The 16,575-nt window shown below is 42.0% G+C and overlaps 1 protein-coding gene across 12 annotated transcripts in view; it reads right to left on the bottom strand.

Moving 5' to 3' along the window:
- The window catches only part of PTPRD (protein tyrosine phosphatase receptor type D), a 1,064,164-nt gene that overhangs the window by 643,080 nt on the left and 404,509 nt on the right, over window positions 1–16,575 (bottom strand). For all 12 annotated transcript variants that reach the window (XM_030194293.1, XM_030194296.1, XM_030194294.1 and 9 more), the window contains exon 3: window positions 7,666–7,811. In XM_030194293.1, coding sequence (XP_030050153.1) covers window positions 7,666–7,811 — 146 coding nt within the window. The remainder of the gene's footprint in view (window positions 1–7,665; window positions 7,812–16,575) is intronic.

Raw genomic sequence — 16,575 nt, 5'->3', positions numbered from 1 at the left:
ATGGCATAAATACCGGCACAGAGGGCCATATTCTGTAACAGTGCGCATATATTTTGGAACGCCCATGAAATGCCCATTTCCCCCACCTATAACCATGCCCCTTTTTGGCTGCGCACATTAGAATTTAGGCATAGTGCGTTACAAAATACCCTTGATGAGTAATTTCTAATTATTGTCAATTAGTGCTCATTATCGCTTAAGTGCTGTTAACAATGCTGATTAGCTTATTAAGCTAATTAAGTTACGTGCATTGTTATAGAATAGGCTTGGATTTCGGCACGGAATGCTAGGTGCACTATATAGAATCCAGCAGATTTTGCCTATGTGAGTTTACAAAATAAGCTTGAAAAAAGTGTTCTAACAGATGCAAGGCACCAAAATGGGGCAGATACAGCAGATCCGTGAAAAAACACATGTGCCCATTTATACAATAGAGTTTAAGGGGTCCTGTTACAAAGGCACGCTAGCATTTTTAGCGCACACTAAAAATAAGCGTGCGCTGAATGCTAGAGATGTCTATATATTCCTATGGGCATCTCTGGCATTTAGCGAACGCTAATCATTACTGTGCATTAAAAACACCAGCGCGTCTTTGTAAAAGACCCACTGTTTCTGCACGGATCTGCAAAGGGGGCATGGCCATGGGAGGGGTATAAGTGTGCTAGGGGCATTCCCTTAAAATGCACGCAGTGCTATAGAATTTGGGGGATTCGTGCCCAACTTGCACGCCAGGATTTACAGCTGGGTTCAGTTGGTGTAACTTCTCACGCCCAAAGTTGAGCACAAATCCCAGTGCTACATGCTATTCTGTGAAGTGCGCTGATCCCAAAGCACCCGCTGCAGAATACCATTCAGCACTGAATTTTGAGCACCATTTAAAGAATTTGCCCCATAGTACCAATATTCATCCTTTTTACTAGTTTAAATTAAGCCACTTAGCTATATGACTAACAGCTGAACATTGCTGGCTATCCCCCAAATTTTATAAATGGCACCTTAAATTGTGCTTGCTAATTTGGCTGCATTGATTAACAAGCCAATCAGCACCGATAATTGGTACTTAAGAACCAATTAGCAGCACTATTTGGTTTTAATTAGAATTTATGAGCACAACATTCTATAATGTGGTGCACGTAAATTCTAATGTGCCCTGTCGAAAAGAGGGGGTGGCCACGGGAGTGGAATGGGTGGGTCTTGGGTATTTCAAAAACTATGCATACTATTATGGAATACACCCAATCTGAGCCTACGTTAGGCAGTGATATTTAGGCTGGTTTTAGGTGGCCTAAATGGGTGTGCCTAAATTTTAGTCGCAAGAACGGCTGCTAAGCATATTCTATAAATTATGCCTAACTTTGGGCATAGTTTATAGAATCATGCTAAGAATGTGATTTTTCAGCACCAGCTTTAAAGGTGCCATATATAGAATCTGGCCCTATATGTAAAGTCAGATGAACATGTATGCACTGTGCTGGCACTATCCAGATAGTACTGGGGCAGTCTTCAAGAATTTCGCAATAATGCCATCACCCCCTGATTCTATAACCTTTACCACCTAAACACAAGTGCTATTACAAATATGAGAACTTACATGTATGACTGTTACATTCAGGCATGTGTGTGTTATGTGCATGCATAGAGATATTCTAGAATGTGAGTGTACAAGTCACATAGCACTGAATTGTACAAATGGTGCCTAAAAAATTGGCACTGAAAAAAATACCACTTAAAGGTACAGATCCCCTTTACTCTGTAACAACGTGCATAAATTAAAGGAACACCCCTGATCCGCCCCTGTCCCTCAGATAGCTGCACCCCATTTTTGGACCCACATGTTAAATTTCTGCACATATATTTTAATTAAATCCAATTAGTCCCAATAATTGCTTGTTAAATCTCAATTATCAGTGCTAATTGGCACATTATTCAGAGTATAATATCTTCAATTGTGCATCCAAGTGGGGAGGAACACGGATAGGGAAACTGCACGTTTAGGTTATAGAATACTGTAATTTACACACTAACCACGGGATTCTATATATCGAGCCTTAATTTCCACACAGAAATCAAGGCGTATTAATTATTTAACTAGCTAATCAGCGCTGTCAATTGGATGTTAATAAACAATTACCAGCACTAATTGGCATTAATCAAGATTTACGTACACAACTTGCTAAGCATATTCTGTGATCTGGCGCACTTAAATTCTAAATCGTATCGTTAAAAGGGGGGGCACGACCATGGGGGTTGTGGACATTTCTAAAATCTATGCACATTGTTGTAGAATGCACCCAATTTAGGTTTCAGGATTTACGCCAAGTAAAACATATGTAAATGGCCGCAACTATATTTGGCAGCCTGGAGAGGTGCTAGGTGTATTCTATAGACTGTACGGAAATTTAAGCCTATTCTATAAAATATAGACACACGTTAGAGAATATGCTTAGATGCATTTTTTCCACGTGGAATTTTCAGGCGCCATATTTAGAATCTAGCCCTAAAGTGCTGTGTTTAGGCACGTGCATTTATGCCTGCCATAGATATGGCATATGTGTAGGCGACGAAATGTTGGCAAGTAAATGCCAATTTGCATTAGAATTCTATAAAGGAATCTGGGAGTCCAGATGCCATTATAGAATTTGCATTCAGCACGATGCATTTTGGCACCCTTTAACGAATTGCCCCTTATACATATAGAGGGCAATTCTATAAACTAGGAGCGCACACTTAAATGTACATTATGTGCATAAAGGTTTTAAATACTACCATTTACACATGCATGTATGCCATATGTCTGTTAAGCGCTAGCGATGTGCCTATGTTCTATTCTGTAAATATCTGCGTAACTTACATAGTGTGCATTTACGGGGGGAGGGGGGGGAGGCATACAGAAAGGTGGAGCATGAGTGGAGGCTCCCACTTATATGTGCAACTTGCAGAATACTTTAGGTTACATGCACCCCTGCCACACTTGGGTGCTTGCACTTATCTACGGCTGACATAATTGCGAGCACCTAAATGTTAGGCACATTAAGTTGAAATTTAGCTATACTTGTTAATTTCCTTTCTACTCCCGCCACACCATTCTGAATAAGTGGGATTGTGCTCCATTTCCTACCAGTAGATGAGGTAGACTGCCGAGATTTCCAGTGACCTCACCAGGAATAGGCTGGTGCTCTACTGGAACTCTCCAGTAGAGCACCCACCTTACAAAGCAAAGTAAGGTCCTGTCAGCTACCCTAAAGAACCATCAGCCACTGCATGATAATCACGTTAAAACAATTAACCTATACCTGAACTATGTATACCATGAGAAAAAAAACGAGAGCCCAGGGAGTTCCCACGCTGCTGTCTTCTATGGCAGGTCTCAGAATGGTGTGGCTGGACTACAGGAAAGGAAATTAATAGGTATGGCTAAGTTTTACCTTCCTTAGAATCTAAGCCACACCATTTTCAACAAGCGGGATATACATAAACAGAATCTCACTGAGAGGGGAAGATGAAGCCCCATGAATCACCATCCTGCCAAAGGCCAAGTGGCCACTGACTACAATATCAAGTCTGTAATGCTTCACGTAAGAGTGAAGAGATAACCAAGTCTTTGTTTTGTGAATGCCCTTGGGCGAGACTGCGCAGAATTCTGCCTGTACTTGGGCAGAGTAGGCTCTAAGGTCCTTCGGAACCAATTTGCTCTGAAAAATGTATGCAGCCATGATAGCCACTTTGATCCAGCATGCTATATTAGTATAAGATGCCGGTAGACCCTTGTAAGGCCCATGGAACAGTACAAATAACTTGTCAGAGCAGCAGACTCATTAGGTTCCTGCAAACAGCAGAGTAATACACTCTGCACATTCAACTTGTGAGGTTTCTTGGACTGAATGTCTATACCCTGCTCCTGGAAAGCTCCCTCCTGGTACATAAGAACATAAGGATAGCCATACTGAGTCAGACCAATGGTCCATCTAGCCCAGAATCCTGCTTCCAACAGTGGCCAATCCAGGTCACAAGTACCTGGCAGAAACCCAAACAGTAACAACACTCCATGCTACCAATCCCAGGGAAAGCAATGGCTTCCCCCATATCCATCTCAATAACAGAGTAAGGAGTTTTCCTCCAGGAACTTGTCCAAACCTTTTAAAACCCAGATACACTAACTGCTGTTACCACATCCTCTGGCAACGAGTTCCACAGCTTAACTATTCTTTGAGTGAAAAAATATTTCCTCCTATTTGTTTTAAAAGTATTTCCATGTAATTTCATTGAGTGTCCCCTGGTCTTTGTATTTTTTGAAAGCATGAGAATTCAATTCAGTTTTATCCATTCTACACTACTCAGGATTTTGTAGACCTGGAATAGAGACATCCCCTTTGGCAGGAAGATCAGAACTGTGCAAAGGACACTAACTAGCATATTTTCAAAGCATTTAGCATTGGAAGGCTAAGTGCTTTGAAAATATGCCTCTATGTGCTTTGAAAATATGCCTTCTTCCAAGAAAGAATAGGTCCTGACAAGACACAGCCTGCAACTCCAAGACTCTCCTCACTGAAGCAATGGCCTTGTCTCACCACCTCCAACATTCACTCATCTGTGGTAATGCGGACAAGTCTGCTGCAACCACATTGGACACCCTTGGAGACACTGGACATCCCTGACTGGCCTTTATCCCCAGGTCTTCTTGGGCCTCAAAAAGACCCACCCTTGGCCTATCTCCACAACCCCCTAGGGCTAGTGGAGCTTGCTTGTGCTGCTAACAGTGGCTGCCCCCTTTCAAGATGCCCTTGCCTGGATCCAACAGGCCAGGGGCCTTCTGATGCACTTCTGGGAGATGCAGTGGCCTCATCTCTCCCAAATCCCTGATTAACTTCTCCAGGTCATCCTCAAGGAGCAAGTGCCTTAAAGGGCAGCATGCTCAGACATGCCTTAGAGAATTGGTTTTCAACCCAGACCTCAGGGACCACCTGGCCAGTAGTGTATTCAGCATATCCACAATGAATATGCAAAAGATGTCTCACCATGCACTTCTTCCACTGCATGCAAATATTTTTTATGTACATTCATTGTAGGTATCCTGAAAACCCAACTGGCCAGGTAGTCTCTGAGGACTGGGCTGAAAACCACTGCCTTAGAGGACATCACTCTGCACTTTAACTGCCAAACTATTATATCATTCTTCTTTTTTGTTACATTTGTACCCCGCACTTTCCCACTCATAGCAGGTTCAATGTGGCTTATATATTATATACAGGTACTTATTTGTACCTGGGGCAATGGAGGGTTAAGTGACTTGCCCAGAGTCACAAGGAGCTGCCTGTGCCTGCAGTGGGAATCAAACCCAGTTCCCCAGGACCAAAGTCCACCACGCTAACCACTAGGCCACTCCTCCACTCCACTTTTCATGTTGTCCACTTCCTCCATGGTAAACATAAGAACATAAGAATAACCATACTGGGTCAGACCAAAAGTCCATCTAGCCCAGAATCCCTAGCCCAGTATCCTGTTTCAACAGTGGCCAATCCAAGTCACGAGTATCCGGCAGAAACCCAAACAGTAGCAATGTTTCCCCCTATTGAGCGTAATACTCAAGGTGAGGTCACACCATGGAGCAATACAAAAGAGCATAATCGTTGCCATTCTGGACAGACTGAAGGTCCATCAAGCCCAGTATCCTATTTCTAACAGTGGCCAATCATGGTCACAAGTACCTGGCAAGATTCCAGAACAGTAAAATAGATTTTATGCTGCTTATCCTAGAAATAAGCTGTGGATTTTCCCAAGTCCATCTTAATAATGGCTTATGGACTTTTAGGAAATTATCCAAACCTTTTTTAAACCCTGCTGAGCTAACTGATTTTACCAGAAGAATTATAGTATTCTTGGTCTTATTTGCCATCCCATCCCTAATACTTCCTAGCATTCTGGTGTCCACTCTGTTGCAAATCTTAGTATTATCCATAAGAATGCCAAACTTTACCTTCTAACGCTTCTGTTCCCTCCTTTTGATGATTTGTTTAATGAATCTTTTCAGCAACTTGCTCCCTTGGCATTCCATCATAAGTTTCTTCTGGAGACTACACCTGAGATTAATTTTGCTCATTGACCGCCATGTGGAAAGCTGATTTGGCTACTGAACTTGAGGCGCTCCTGTTTGTTTGAGATCTACAAAGTTACTCCCAATGTTCAGTTATGGGAGCAACACTATAAGTTTCTTCTGCATCTGTATGTCTCCCCAAGGCACACTCATCAGGCCCAGATTGCCTCAACAGATACTTGTTCCAAATGCTGCAGACCGGATGCTACCCTGGATCACATGTTTTGGTTTAGCCTGGCGGTTTTGAGTTTTGGGCAGTCTGTCATTGACTTTCTGACTACTCTTTGGAAACGCTCCTTGAGATTTTATTTATTTATTTTATTTGCTGCATTTGTATCCCACATTTTTCCACCTTTTTGCAGGCTCAATGTGGCTTACATTATGCCGCCATGACAGTCGGCATTAGTGAAATAAGAAGAACAAAGTATTATTTCGATTAAGGTAGATGGAATTCATGAGAATTAGATATAAAGAAATAATTAATACATTACAAGATATGCAAAGAGTAAAATGACAATATGATTAAAGTAACTAATTTAAGGAATTCAGTGTTGATTCCACTATCCATCCATCTTTCTTTGATGCCATCTTTATGATACATAGTGGAGGTATGTGTTCCTGAACTACTTTTGAGTAAAAATGACCTGGAGAAACAAGTTTTAGCTGGCCACTCCGGCTTCCTGGCCCGAGCAGTGATGATGGCACAGCTGGTGATCTTTCTGCACTGACTCTCCATGGAGCCTCCATCCCTGGTCTTGTGGCATCAGCAAATGATCCTTTTGTTGCAGATGCAGAGACTTGGTATCCATGTTATCATAGCTCTTCAAAGAAAGCCCAGAGAGTGTACAATGATGAATAAAATCTTTTATTGAAGACTCTTAATCTTGACTCGACAAAGTACCATGTTGCAGCATATACATGCCTGCCTCAGGAGTCTCTCTTCTAATGTCCAACTGAGCAAAAAATATCTTCAGTGCTGATTAATAAACACACTAGGGCGTGTGTAACAGATGTTAAAATGTTAAGATGAGGTCTTGAAAAATACATTAAAAAAAAAGAATAATAATCTTTAAAGGATGCACTATCAGTGCATATAGATTAGCACTCTTCCAAAAAAAATGTCAAATATTTTTAGCTCACAGTTAGAACACACACACACACATTTGGCAGTTACCACAGTACATCATTTTAAGCTGTATTAGATGCCTGTTAGAGCCTAATATAACTCAGTAAAAGGGCCCCTTAATTCACTTTCCCTTAATTTAGTTTGAAATACATTCCATTTACTTTTCGTAAGGATTACAGTAAATGCTTTTGGAACACATTGAAAAAGAAAGGGTTTAAATTTGAACCACTCCTCAGATATATACACTGTCCATCCTGTAAAGCTGCCAGCAATCTGCTTTCATGCCATGGACATATGAAGAAAGTTTCAAATTTACCACAGACCAATGATAGAATCTATCTCTTCATATAGGTTGTCATGCGTTGTCACTTTCCACAAAAAATGCACACCCTTCCACATTTACACCATTGGTATACTTTTCAGAGGAACAGAACAATGGACCTAATACCTCAAATCTCTGATTGCTGACTTTCTTCCCCTTTTTATTCCAGACAATTTTAGGTCTTGGATCGCCTGTAGCTTGGCAGATAAATGATGCCACTCCTCCCGAGACCCCTGTCTGATCAACGGGTGTTCTTGTAAACCTTGGTGGAGCTATAAAAAGAAATACACACAGAGAAAGACACATGTAAATAATCAAGTTAGTTAGATGAAAGAAACTGATAATCCTATTCATAGTAACATAGTAGATGACGGCAGAAAAAGACCCGCACGGTCCATCCAGTCTGCCCAAGAAGATAAATTCATATGTGCTACTTTTTTTATTTGTACTGTCCTCTTCAGTGCACAGACCGTATAAGTCTGGCCAGCCCTATCCCCGCCTCCCAACCACCAACCCCGCCTCCTAACCACCAGCTCTGGCAAAAGAAAATGCTCTCATGCTCTCTCTCTCTCTCTCTCTCTCTCTCTCTCTCTATATATATATATATATATATATAAGATTTACCCCAATATATATATTAATAAGATTTACCCCTCCCCCACTATTGAGGACAGCTTTGGTAGGTATGAACAAACTACAGCCTATCCAAATAGAAAAACAAATATAAAATTACACTGACACATGTTAACATATAGCAGCTTTATAAAAAAAAATATATATATATTTTTAAAACCTTTAAAAATCAGTTGATTTTCTATACAACAACGAACAGTCACTCAATCTGGATAAAATTGTCTCTCCTGATATTCAGTTACTAACCCAGAGTGTTGTGTGCATAGGCACAGAGCATATGACTAGTTCAAGGATTTTAGGGACCCTGGGTGAAGTTCATCTTTTTAGCCTCCACCAATTAACTAGTACTTGTAGATCATTGAGATTCACATGTATTACTACTACTTAACATTTCTAGAGCGCTACTAGGGTTACACAGCGCTGTACAAATTAACAAAGAAGGATGGTCCCTGCTCAAAGGAGCTTACAATCTAAATAACGAAATGTCAAGTTGGGGCAGTCTAGATTTCCTGAGTAGAGGTGTAGTGGTTAGGTGCCGAAGGCGACATTATTATTATTATATCATTGAGATTCACATGTAGAGACGCAAAGGGTGGCCCATCCCGATGCTGGAGATTTACCCCCACAATGCTGGAGAATATTGGAGTTTTTTCTTGCAGGCCTCAGCGATGTCTAAAACCAGTTCTGGCAGATGTACATGTGAAAAACTAACAGAATCAGTAAGTAGAAAATAAAATTATTTTTTCTACCTTTGTTGTCTGTTCATTTCCTCTCTGTTTTCTTATCTGTCTTGCCAGGATCTCCATGTTTATTTGGCATTTCTTCTCTCTGCATGTCCGCTATCCATATTTTCTCTACATCCGTATTTGCCCTGCCCAGCATTGCCCCTGTATCCCTGCCCCATCCCCCCACCATATTGAACATCTTCCTTCTCTCTGACCTAATTTTTGTCCTATCCAACATAACTCTTATGTCCTCAATATCAACTCCCCCTATGCCAGCATCTCTCCCTCTCTCTAACTTCCCTCCTGCCCCCCCTCAAGCCAGCAACACTCACTCTCCTTCCCTCTCTCCTGTCTCCCTATCCTCCTGCCCGTCCTGGATTCAAGTGTGTTCCTTTCTCTTCTGCTCAAACCCTCCCCCACCTGAGCTTCCACCTTCTTCTCAAAGCCCCCCCCAAAATGAGGATAATGGAAGATTCATGCCAATTAACTCACCCACACACAGTTCCAAAAAGAACACTGTCCCTCCCCCAGACCTATCTGAACAATGCTCTGGTAGTCTAGGGTAAGGTAGGCAGTAGCGGTTCCCAGTCGCTGCTGCCTGTGCCGGATCCACAGTTCAAAATGGCACCTGCAACCTCTGGCGGTAGACTCATGAGCCGGTTCAGTGCTGCCCACCTTACACAAAACAACCAGTGCATTGATGAGGTAGTTTGGGGGTGGGGGGTACTGGGAGGCTATTTTCTGGGGGATAGCTAGCTGGCTTTTTCAGTGGGGCCTGGAAGAGAGGGGTTTCTTTCAGGGGGCTCTGCCTGAGATGTGTGAGAAGATGGGGATTTAGCATGTGAGCTGGAGAATGGGGCTGGAAGCTTGTGTCACATGCCAAATGTATGTGACTTGGTATGTCTGCACATGCAATGTTTTGTCATTTCAATCTTGATGTCACAGCAGGTGTTCAAAGCCTCTGAGAGACGAGAGGAAAAGGCCAGAAGAACCAGAATGTGCTAGATCACCGCCTGGATGTTGATCATCGTCAATGAGCTCAGATTGTTCCTGGTTCATGAAGGCCTTAAAATTCAAGGCAAACTTTGGGGACATCTTGTCTTGTGACAAATATCAGCCTACTAAGACAGGACAAAAGAGGTCACTTGGGCAGCTGGGGCAAGGCTTGCAGTGGCGGCAACTTTTGGATACTGCTTAGCAAGCAGTCTTCCTGTCTTAGGATGATACATCTCTGACTAGCAAATCTCAAGCAGTAAGACTGGGTTCCCTTCTTAGATCACCAAATAAAGCTACGGTGATATATTATTTAAATTGTGTATCTGAGGAACTGCGATCATCCCCTTTGTGTGTGGGAGGGGGCAGGGGAGGGTCTTACACTAGAGGAGAATAGACAGACCCTCACATAAAGCAGAATAAGGGCCCACACTTTAAAAGTAGAAATGTGCAGACAAAAGTGGAACATTTTATTCAGCTGTAAACTCCAGCTTCACTCCATTCCACAAGAGAGAAGGAGCTGGATTAGAGAGAATAGCTCTGCTTTGCTCCAGCCACACCCCTCCCCTCCTGTTTATGCAAAACAAACTAAACCCCAGGAACAAAGCAGAAAGGAACCCTTTTACTAAGCTGTGGTAAAAGGGGCCCTGTGCTAGCGGTGATGGCTTTTTTGCCGCACGCCAGGGTCCCTTTTACCGCAGAGGCTTAAAATAGCCCAAAATTAAATGGCTGTGCGATAAGTTTGCACTTGCCATGTGGCCATTTTAGGGAGGAGCACTTACCACCACCCATTGAGGTGGCAGTAAGGGCTCTCGTGCTAACCCGGCGTTAACCAGGCAGCGCACGACACTGCACGATTACCGCCAGATAACACCATGTGGACATATTTTTTCAGTATTTATGCTAGCGCAGGACATGGTGGGTGCTGAGGGCACAACTACTGTCGGTACTTGCACCAGCCCGTTAGTTAAAGGGCCCCCAAGTTACTCAGGTACTAGCAGAGGAGCAGACAAAAGAAGGGTAATTGTAAAAAGGGACTACTCTTTTTCTGTCACTACTGTAGTCTTTGCTGGACCCCTGGGCAATCTGGCTTAGCTTAAGATTCAAAGGCGATTAGCCAAAAATAAAAATAAAAAATAGTGCCACTTCCACATTCCCCTTTTGATGCTTTAGATATAATAGCTTAAATAATCAATGCTTAAAAACAAGTTTTTATTTGAAAAGACTGCAGGCTGTTCAAATAAAAATTGGAGAAATGCCCCCTTGCTCCTGTCAAATTGTTCAAATAGAAGAGTGATTTATCAAAGGTTTCTCCAGGCACAGAATGGAAGAAATCCTTTCATAAAACAGACACAAAAATCTACGCCTCATCATGGAAGTATCTAACTGGATTTTTACCATTGTGCATCTAAGAGTTGCTTCCTTTAGTCTGCCATGCAAACTAGGAGTCTGCAGTCAGAAAAATATCAATGTATGTTATTTCCAGGAATGTTTGTTTTGATCACCCCCACCACCACCACCACCAAACACACACACACACACACAAGAGCAATGTTGTTAAGAATGTACAAAGTAGTAAATTTAATATGAATCGGAGACAAATTTTCTCCACTCAATGTGTAATTAAACTCCGTGTTCAGTTTTCTGGGATCTTGCCAGGTATTTGTGACCTGGATTGGCCACTGTTGGAAATAGGATGCTGGGCTTGATGGACGTTTGGTCTGACCCAGTGTGGCAATACTTGAAAGCTCTTCTGAAAGAGTGCACACATGTGGGATGGTTTTGCAAAAAGGCACACTCTTTGTAATTAGTGCATATTGCTAAAAGAGCGTGAACTCTAAAGAGCACACATTTGACGGCAAATGAAAAACACACATTTCCATTTGCCAGCAACATAGGATATATAGTTGGCACTTCCTATGTTGTTTCAAATGAATGCACATCCCTAATGTGAACTAGATGCACAGTTGGCTGTAAGATATGGAAGATAGGACATTTCTCAAATTAATTTAGTAATGGCCTACTGAAATACTGAACTAATGCTCAGACTAGTGAAGACCTCTTAACCTGAAAAAGAGAAATATACCCTTCACACATGTCTAATTTATAATTCAACTTGAGCACAAGAGACCAATGAAAACCTTGTGTTGCATTGTTGATTTACTAGGGAGCAAAATATTAATTTTTGTGGTGGCTCAATAGTAAAGCAAAAAGCAGTTCTACCAACCCTCCAGAGACTCATTCATAAGTTCATTCAATGCTGATAGTCGTGAAGTAGCCTAGAAGTGAAAGTAGTGGTCTGACAATCAAGGACGCCCCATTCAAATGGAGTGAAGGAGTAGCCTAGTGCTTACAGCAGTAGGTGTGAAGGAGAGAGACCAGGGTTTGAATCCCACAAACATTCCCTGAGGCTATGAGCAAGTCATTTACCCTCCATTGCCTCTGGGGATCAGGGAGAATATTTTATTTATTTATTATGATTTTTTAACCACCTTTTTGAAGGAATTCACTCAAGGCGGTGTACTGTAAAAATAAATCAAACATAAACAATAGACAATTACAGCAGTAAAAATATTCAAACGACAAAACAAAATATGGCATAGTTTACTACTTACAATGTCAACACAATACTTACAATGTCAACACAATCTACCTTTCTACCCCTGATATCTCACCTTGCATCCAAACCAAAGTTTCAGCGTGCTTGTCTGAGATTATTGTCTGGATGTCTCAATGCCACCTGAAATTAAATATGACCAAAACCGAGCTTCTCATTTTTCCCCCCAAACCCACCTCCCCACTCCCCCCGTTTTCTATTTCTGTTGATGGCTCTCTCATTCTCCCTGTCTCCTCAGCTCGAAACCTTGGGGTCATCTTTGACTCTTCTCTCTCCTTCTCTGCTCATATCCAGCAGATTGCCAAGACCTGTCGTTTCTTTCTTTACAACATCTGTAAAATCCGCCCCTTTCTTTCCGAGCACTCTACCAAAACCCTCATCCACACCCTTGTCACCTCTCGTTTAGACTACTGCAATCTGCTTCTTGCTGGCCTCCCACTTAGTCACCTCTCCCCTCTCCAGTCGGTTCAAAACTCTGCTGCCCGTCTCATCTTCCGCCAGGGTCGCTTTACTCATACTACCCCTCTCCTCAAGACCCTTCACTGGCTCCCTATCCATTTTCGCATCCTGTTCAAACTTCTTCTACTAACCTATAAATGTACTCACTCTGCTGCTCCCCAGTATCTCTCCACACTCGTCCAGCCCTACACCCCTTCCCGTGCACTCCGCTCCATGGATAAATCCTTCTTATCTGTTCCCTTCTCCACTACTGCCAACTCCAGACTTCGCGCCTTTTGTCTCGCTGCACCCTACGCCTGGAATAAACTTCCTGAGCCCCTACGTCTTGCCCCATCCTTGGCCACCTTTAAATCTAGACTGAAAGCCCACCTCTTTAACATTGCTTTTGACTCGTAACCACTTGTAACCACTCGCCTCCACCTACCCTCCTCTCTTCCTTCCCGTTCACATTAATTGATTTGATTTGCTTACTTTATTTATTTTTTGTCTATTAGATTGTAAGCTCTTTGAGCAGGGACTGTCTTTCTTCTATGTTTGTGCAGCGCTGCGTATGCTTTGTAGCACTATAGAAATGCTAAATAGTAGTAGTAGTACCTAATAAAACATTGTAAAAGAGTGTTATGGTTAGTTTGTGCCTACAGGCTATAAGGAAGTTAGATTAAATAAGGCTTTGTTTCTCAGCTGTCCAGACTAGGCCTGAACTGTGTTTTTAGGAGAATTAAGCTGTCAGTATTATTGAACCATGCTGGTGTAAAGAGCATTGCAATGTGGAGCTGGACTGTTTACTCTAGGTGAGATCATGGGATAGAAGAACTGTGATACAAGGTCGGTAAGAAGGTGTTCAGAGGGTAGGTCTGTAGAGACTCCCCTTTGATGGGCCTAACAGAGAATGGGTTTTGTATGCTTAAACTGACTAGGCCTTTGCATCATAGATCCAACCCCCATGACATAATCCTCATTAAGCTGGACCAATCATGAATTGCTAAGCTCCATTACTTCCATGTTAGCCTCCAAACAGCCAGTGAGAGGTCATATTATTAATGGCTATGGAAACAAATCCAATATAATGAGGGATTTCTTGGATATGATTTGGAGTGGGAGAGAGTGAGTGAGAGTGAGTGAGTGAAAGAGTGAGTGAATGTGAGTGCGTGAGTTGGAGTATGTGAAAATGGTGGGGACTGAAAGATGTGCCATGGAGGAAAATGTCTCGCCGAAGGGAGGAGCAAGGATCTTTCCCTATGAAAAGGTGAGACATTCCTATTCAGATTGAGCTAACATCAGAAATGCTACAGTGAAATTCTGTTTTACGATCAGAATCTTTCCTGGAGCAGTACTGGCCTGACAACAACTAGCAAAGTCTAAGTCCATTCACCATACGGGGGTAAGCTAGAGTAAATATGTGGCATTGACTCTGGGTGGAAACATTAAACATAACATCTTACTAAAACACAGAGATTGTAAGTTTCTACATATTCCTTTAATCAGATCTTAATTACATTTGTTAATTAATTTGTGCTAAATAAAAACCATACTTTAATTCCCAAGCAAATTGTATTTACTGAGCACCTCTTGTTTATATAAAGCATAGCATCAGGAGGGTATTCAGGTAATGCCTAATAAGGTATAAACAGATCTTCAAACAAGAGCAAAATGGGCCAGATTCTTAGGGTCAGGGGGATGAGTGTGGGGGAATCAGAAAAGTACAAAGAAAACATCTGAGTGAGTTTAGTTTTCTCCCTCCACCCAATGACCTAGTGCCCACCCATTTTAATCTTGGGCCCTGACTCTTAAAGACAATCACTTTTTTCTTGCTGAGTCATACTACTGTTGCTCTTGCAAGACTTTTGGATTTAGTGATCGTAATTACTTTTTAAATATATTTCTATAATTGTTCTTTCACACTGAAAGTGCAGACCAGTGAAACCGTGTGTAGATCAGTGAAATAAACTGTTACACTAATGCATTTTGAATTGTATTGTTTAAATTGAAGAATGTGAAAAATGTGTAGGGGTGTGAAGACTTGTAGAGCACAGTATATGATAACAAGGTCAGAACCAGCAGGCTGCAAAGGACTGAAGCAACAATTCTGCTTCTACCTGCAGCAAACAAGCCTCTACTACTACTACTACTATTTAGCATTTCTATAGCGCTACAAGGCGTACGCAGTGCTGCACAAACATAGAAGAAAGACAGTCCCTGCTCAAAGAGCTTACAATCTAATAGACAAAAAATAAATAAAGTAAGCAAATCAAATCAATTAATGTGAACGGGAAGGAAGAGAGGAGGGTAGGTGGAGGCGAGTGGTTACAAGTGGTTACGAGTCAAAAGCAATGTTAAAGAGGTGGGCTTTCAGTCTAGATTTAAAGGTGGCCAAGGATGGGGCAAGACGTAGGGGCTCAGGAGACTCAGAGAAACACAGGAGAGCTGAACATTTTGGAAGACTAATACATGTTCAAATTACATCTTTAACCACAAAGCTAAAAATAAAAACCATATGAATTAAAGATCTATTTGGTTCACGTGGAAAGAAGAATGGATTCTTAAGCCTTTCCTGACAAGTCCTTTGTGTCTAGTGTCAATACACATAGGACTTCAACATACTGGTTGTTCTGTAAATGAGATGAGGAGACAATACCGAACTGAACATGATGGAATGCAGAGCAAGATGGAACAAGGTCTGTGTGGCTGCCTGTACTGTAGCACTCGTAATGTTACAAATTTAACCTGAAATATCTATGCTTTCACTGCTCTTGATTCTTTCACTCAGATTCAAGCCTCAGTTGCTTGGCTCCCCGGAGGGAAACAATCTCAGCTTTGCTTATGAGCATTAAGCCTTTGCTGATCGAGAACTGGCATCTACCACCTTCTCTGACAAACTGCAGTATGCTGTCTAACAAAAACTTTCTGGCATGTTTCATTAAGCTGAGCTACACATGGACGTGGGAAACTTCCAATGTAATGAATGCCATCAATGAAAGAGGAATGCAATAGGCTACGTGGAGGGGCATTTTCGAAAGGTTGTCCAAGTATGAATTAGGGCGTCCTCGCGAAGTCGACCAAAATGATGTAGGTATAATCGAAAAATAGTATGGACAACCTTAGACATTCCATTATCGCAGTGCAAAACGCCCAAATCAGGGATGCCCAAAGTATAGTAACAAGGACGCCCATCTTCCAAAACCGCGAAAGGACATCCCTAAAACATTCACTGTACTTGCCAATTTGTCATATCAACGTCCTTCGCCGGTTCTACGAGAAAGACGTCCTTATTATTATACTTTGGACTTCTCTGATGTACCTAGTTGTTCCGCAAGTAGAGTGGATGTAGTTGCGGACATCCAGATAAGGTAAATATAAGGAACATTCATAAGTGTAAAGTACAATAACAAGGACATGTTTCGTGCAGAACTGCCGAAGGACGTCCATCTTATTGGCCCACCGAAGGACGGCGGGCCTGTAAGAGGGACGTACACTGCACTCCTTGTCTCCAGCTCTGTACCATGTACAATGACATCTGTGGCTTGCTTGCCAATCGCATTCCTCACCATCTCTTTGCTGGGTCTTTGCATGTGGGGCTATGTATATGAATGCTGAAAAACAAAAGTGGGT

This window comes from Microcaecilia unicolor, chromosome 2 (assembly GCF_901765095.1).
Source record: "Microcaecilia unicolor chromosome 2, aMicUni1.1, whole genome shotgun sequence".
Classification (NCBI taxonomy): Eukaryota; Metazoa; Chordata; class Amphibia; order Gymnophiona; family Siphonopidae; genus Microcaecilia; species Microcaecilia unicolor.
The sequence above is the reverse complement of the archived record's forward strand: the minus strand, read 5'-3'. Positions and strand labels throughout refer to the sequence as shown.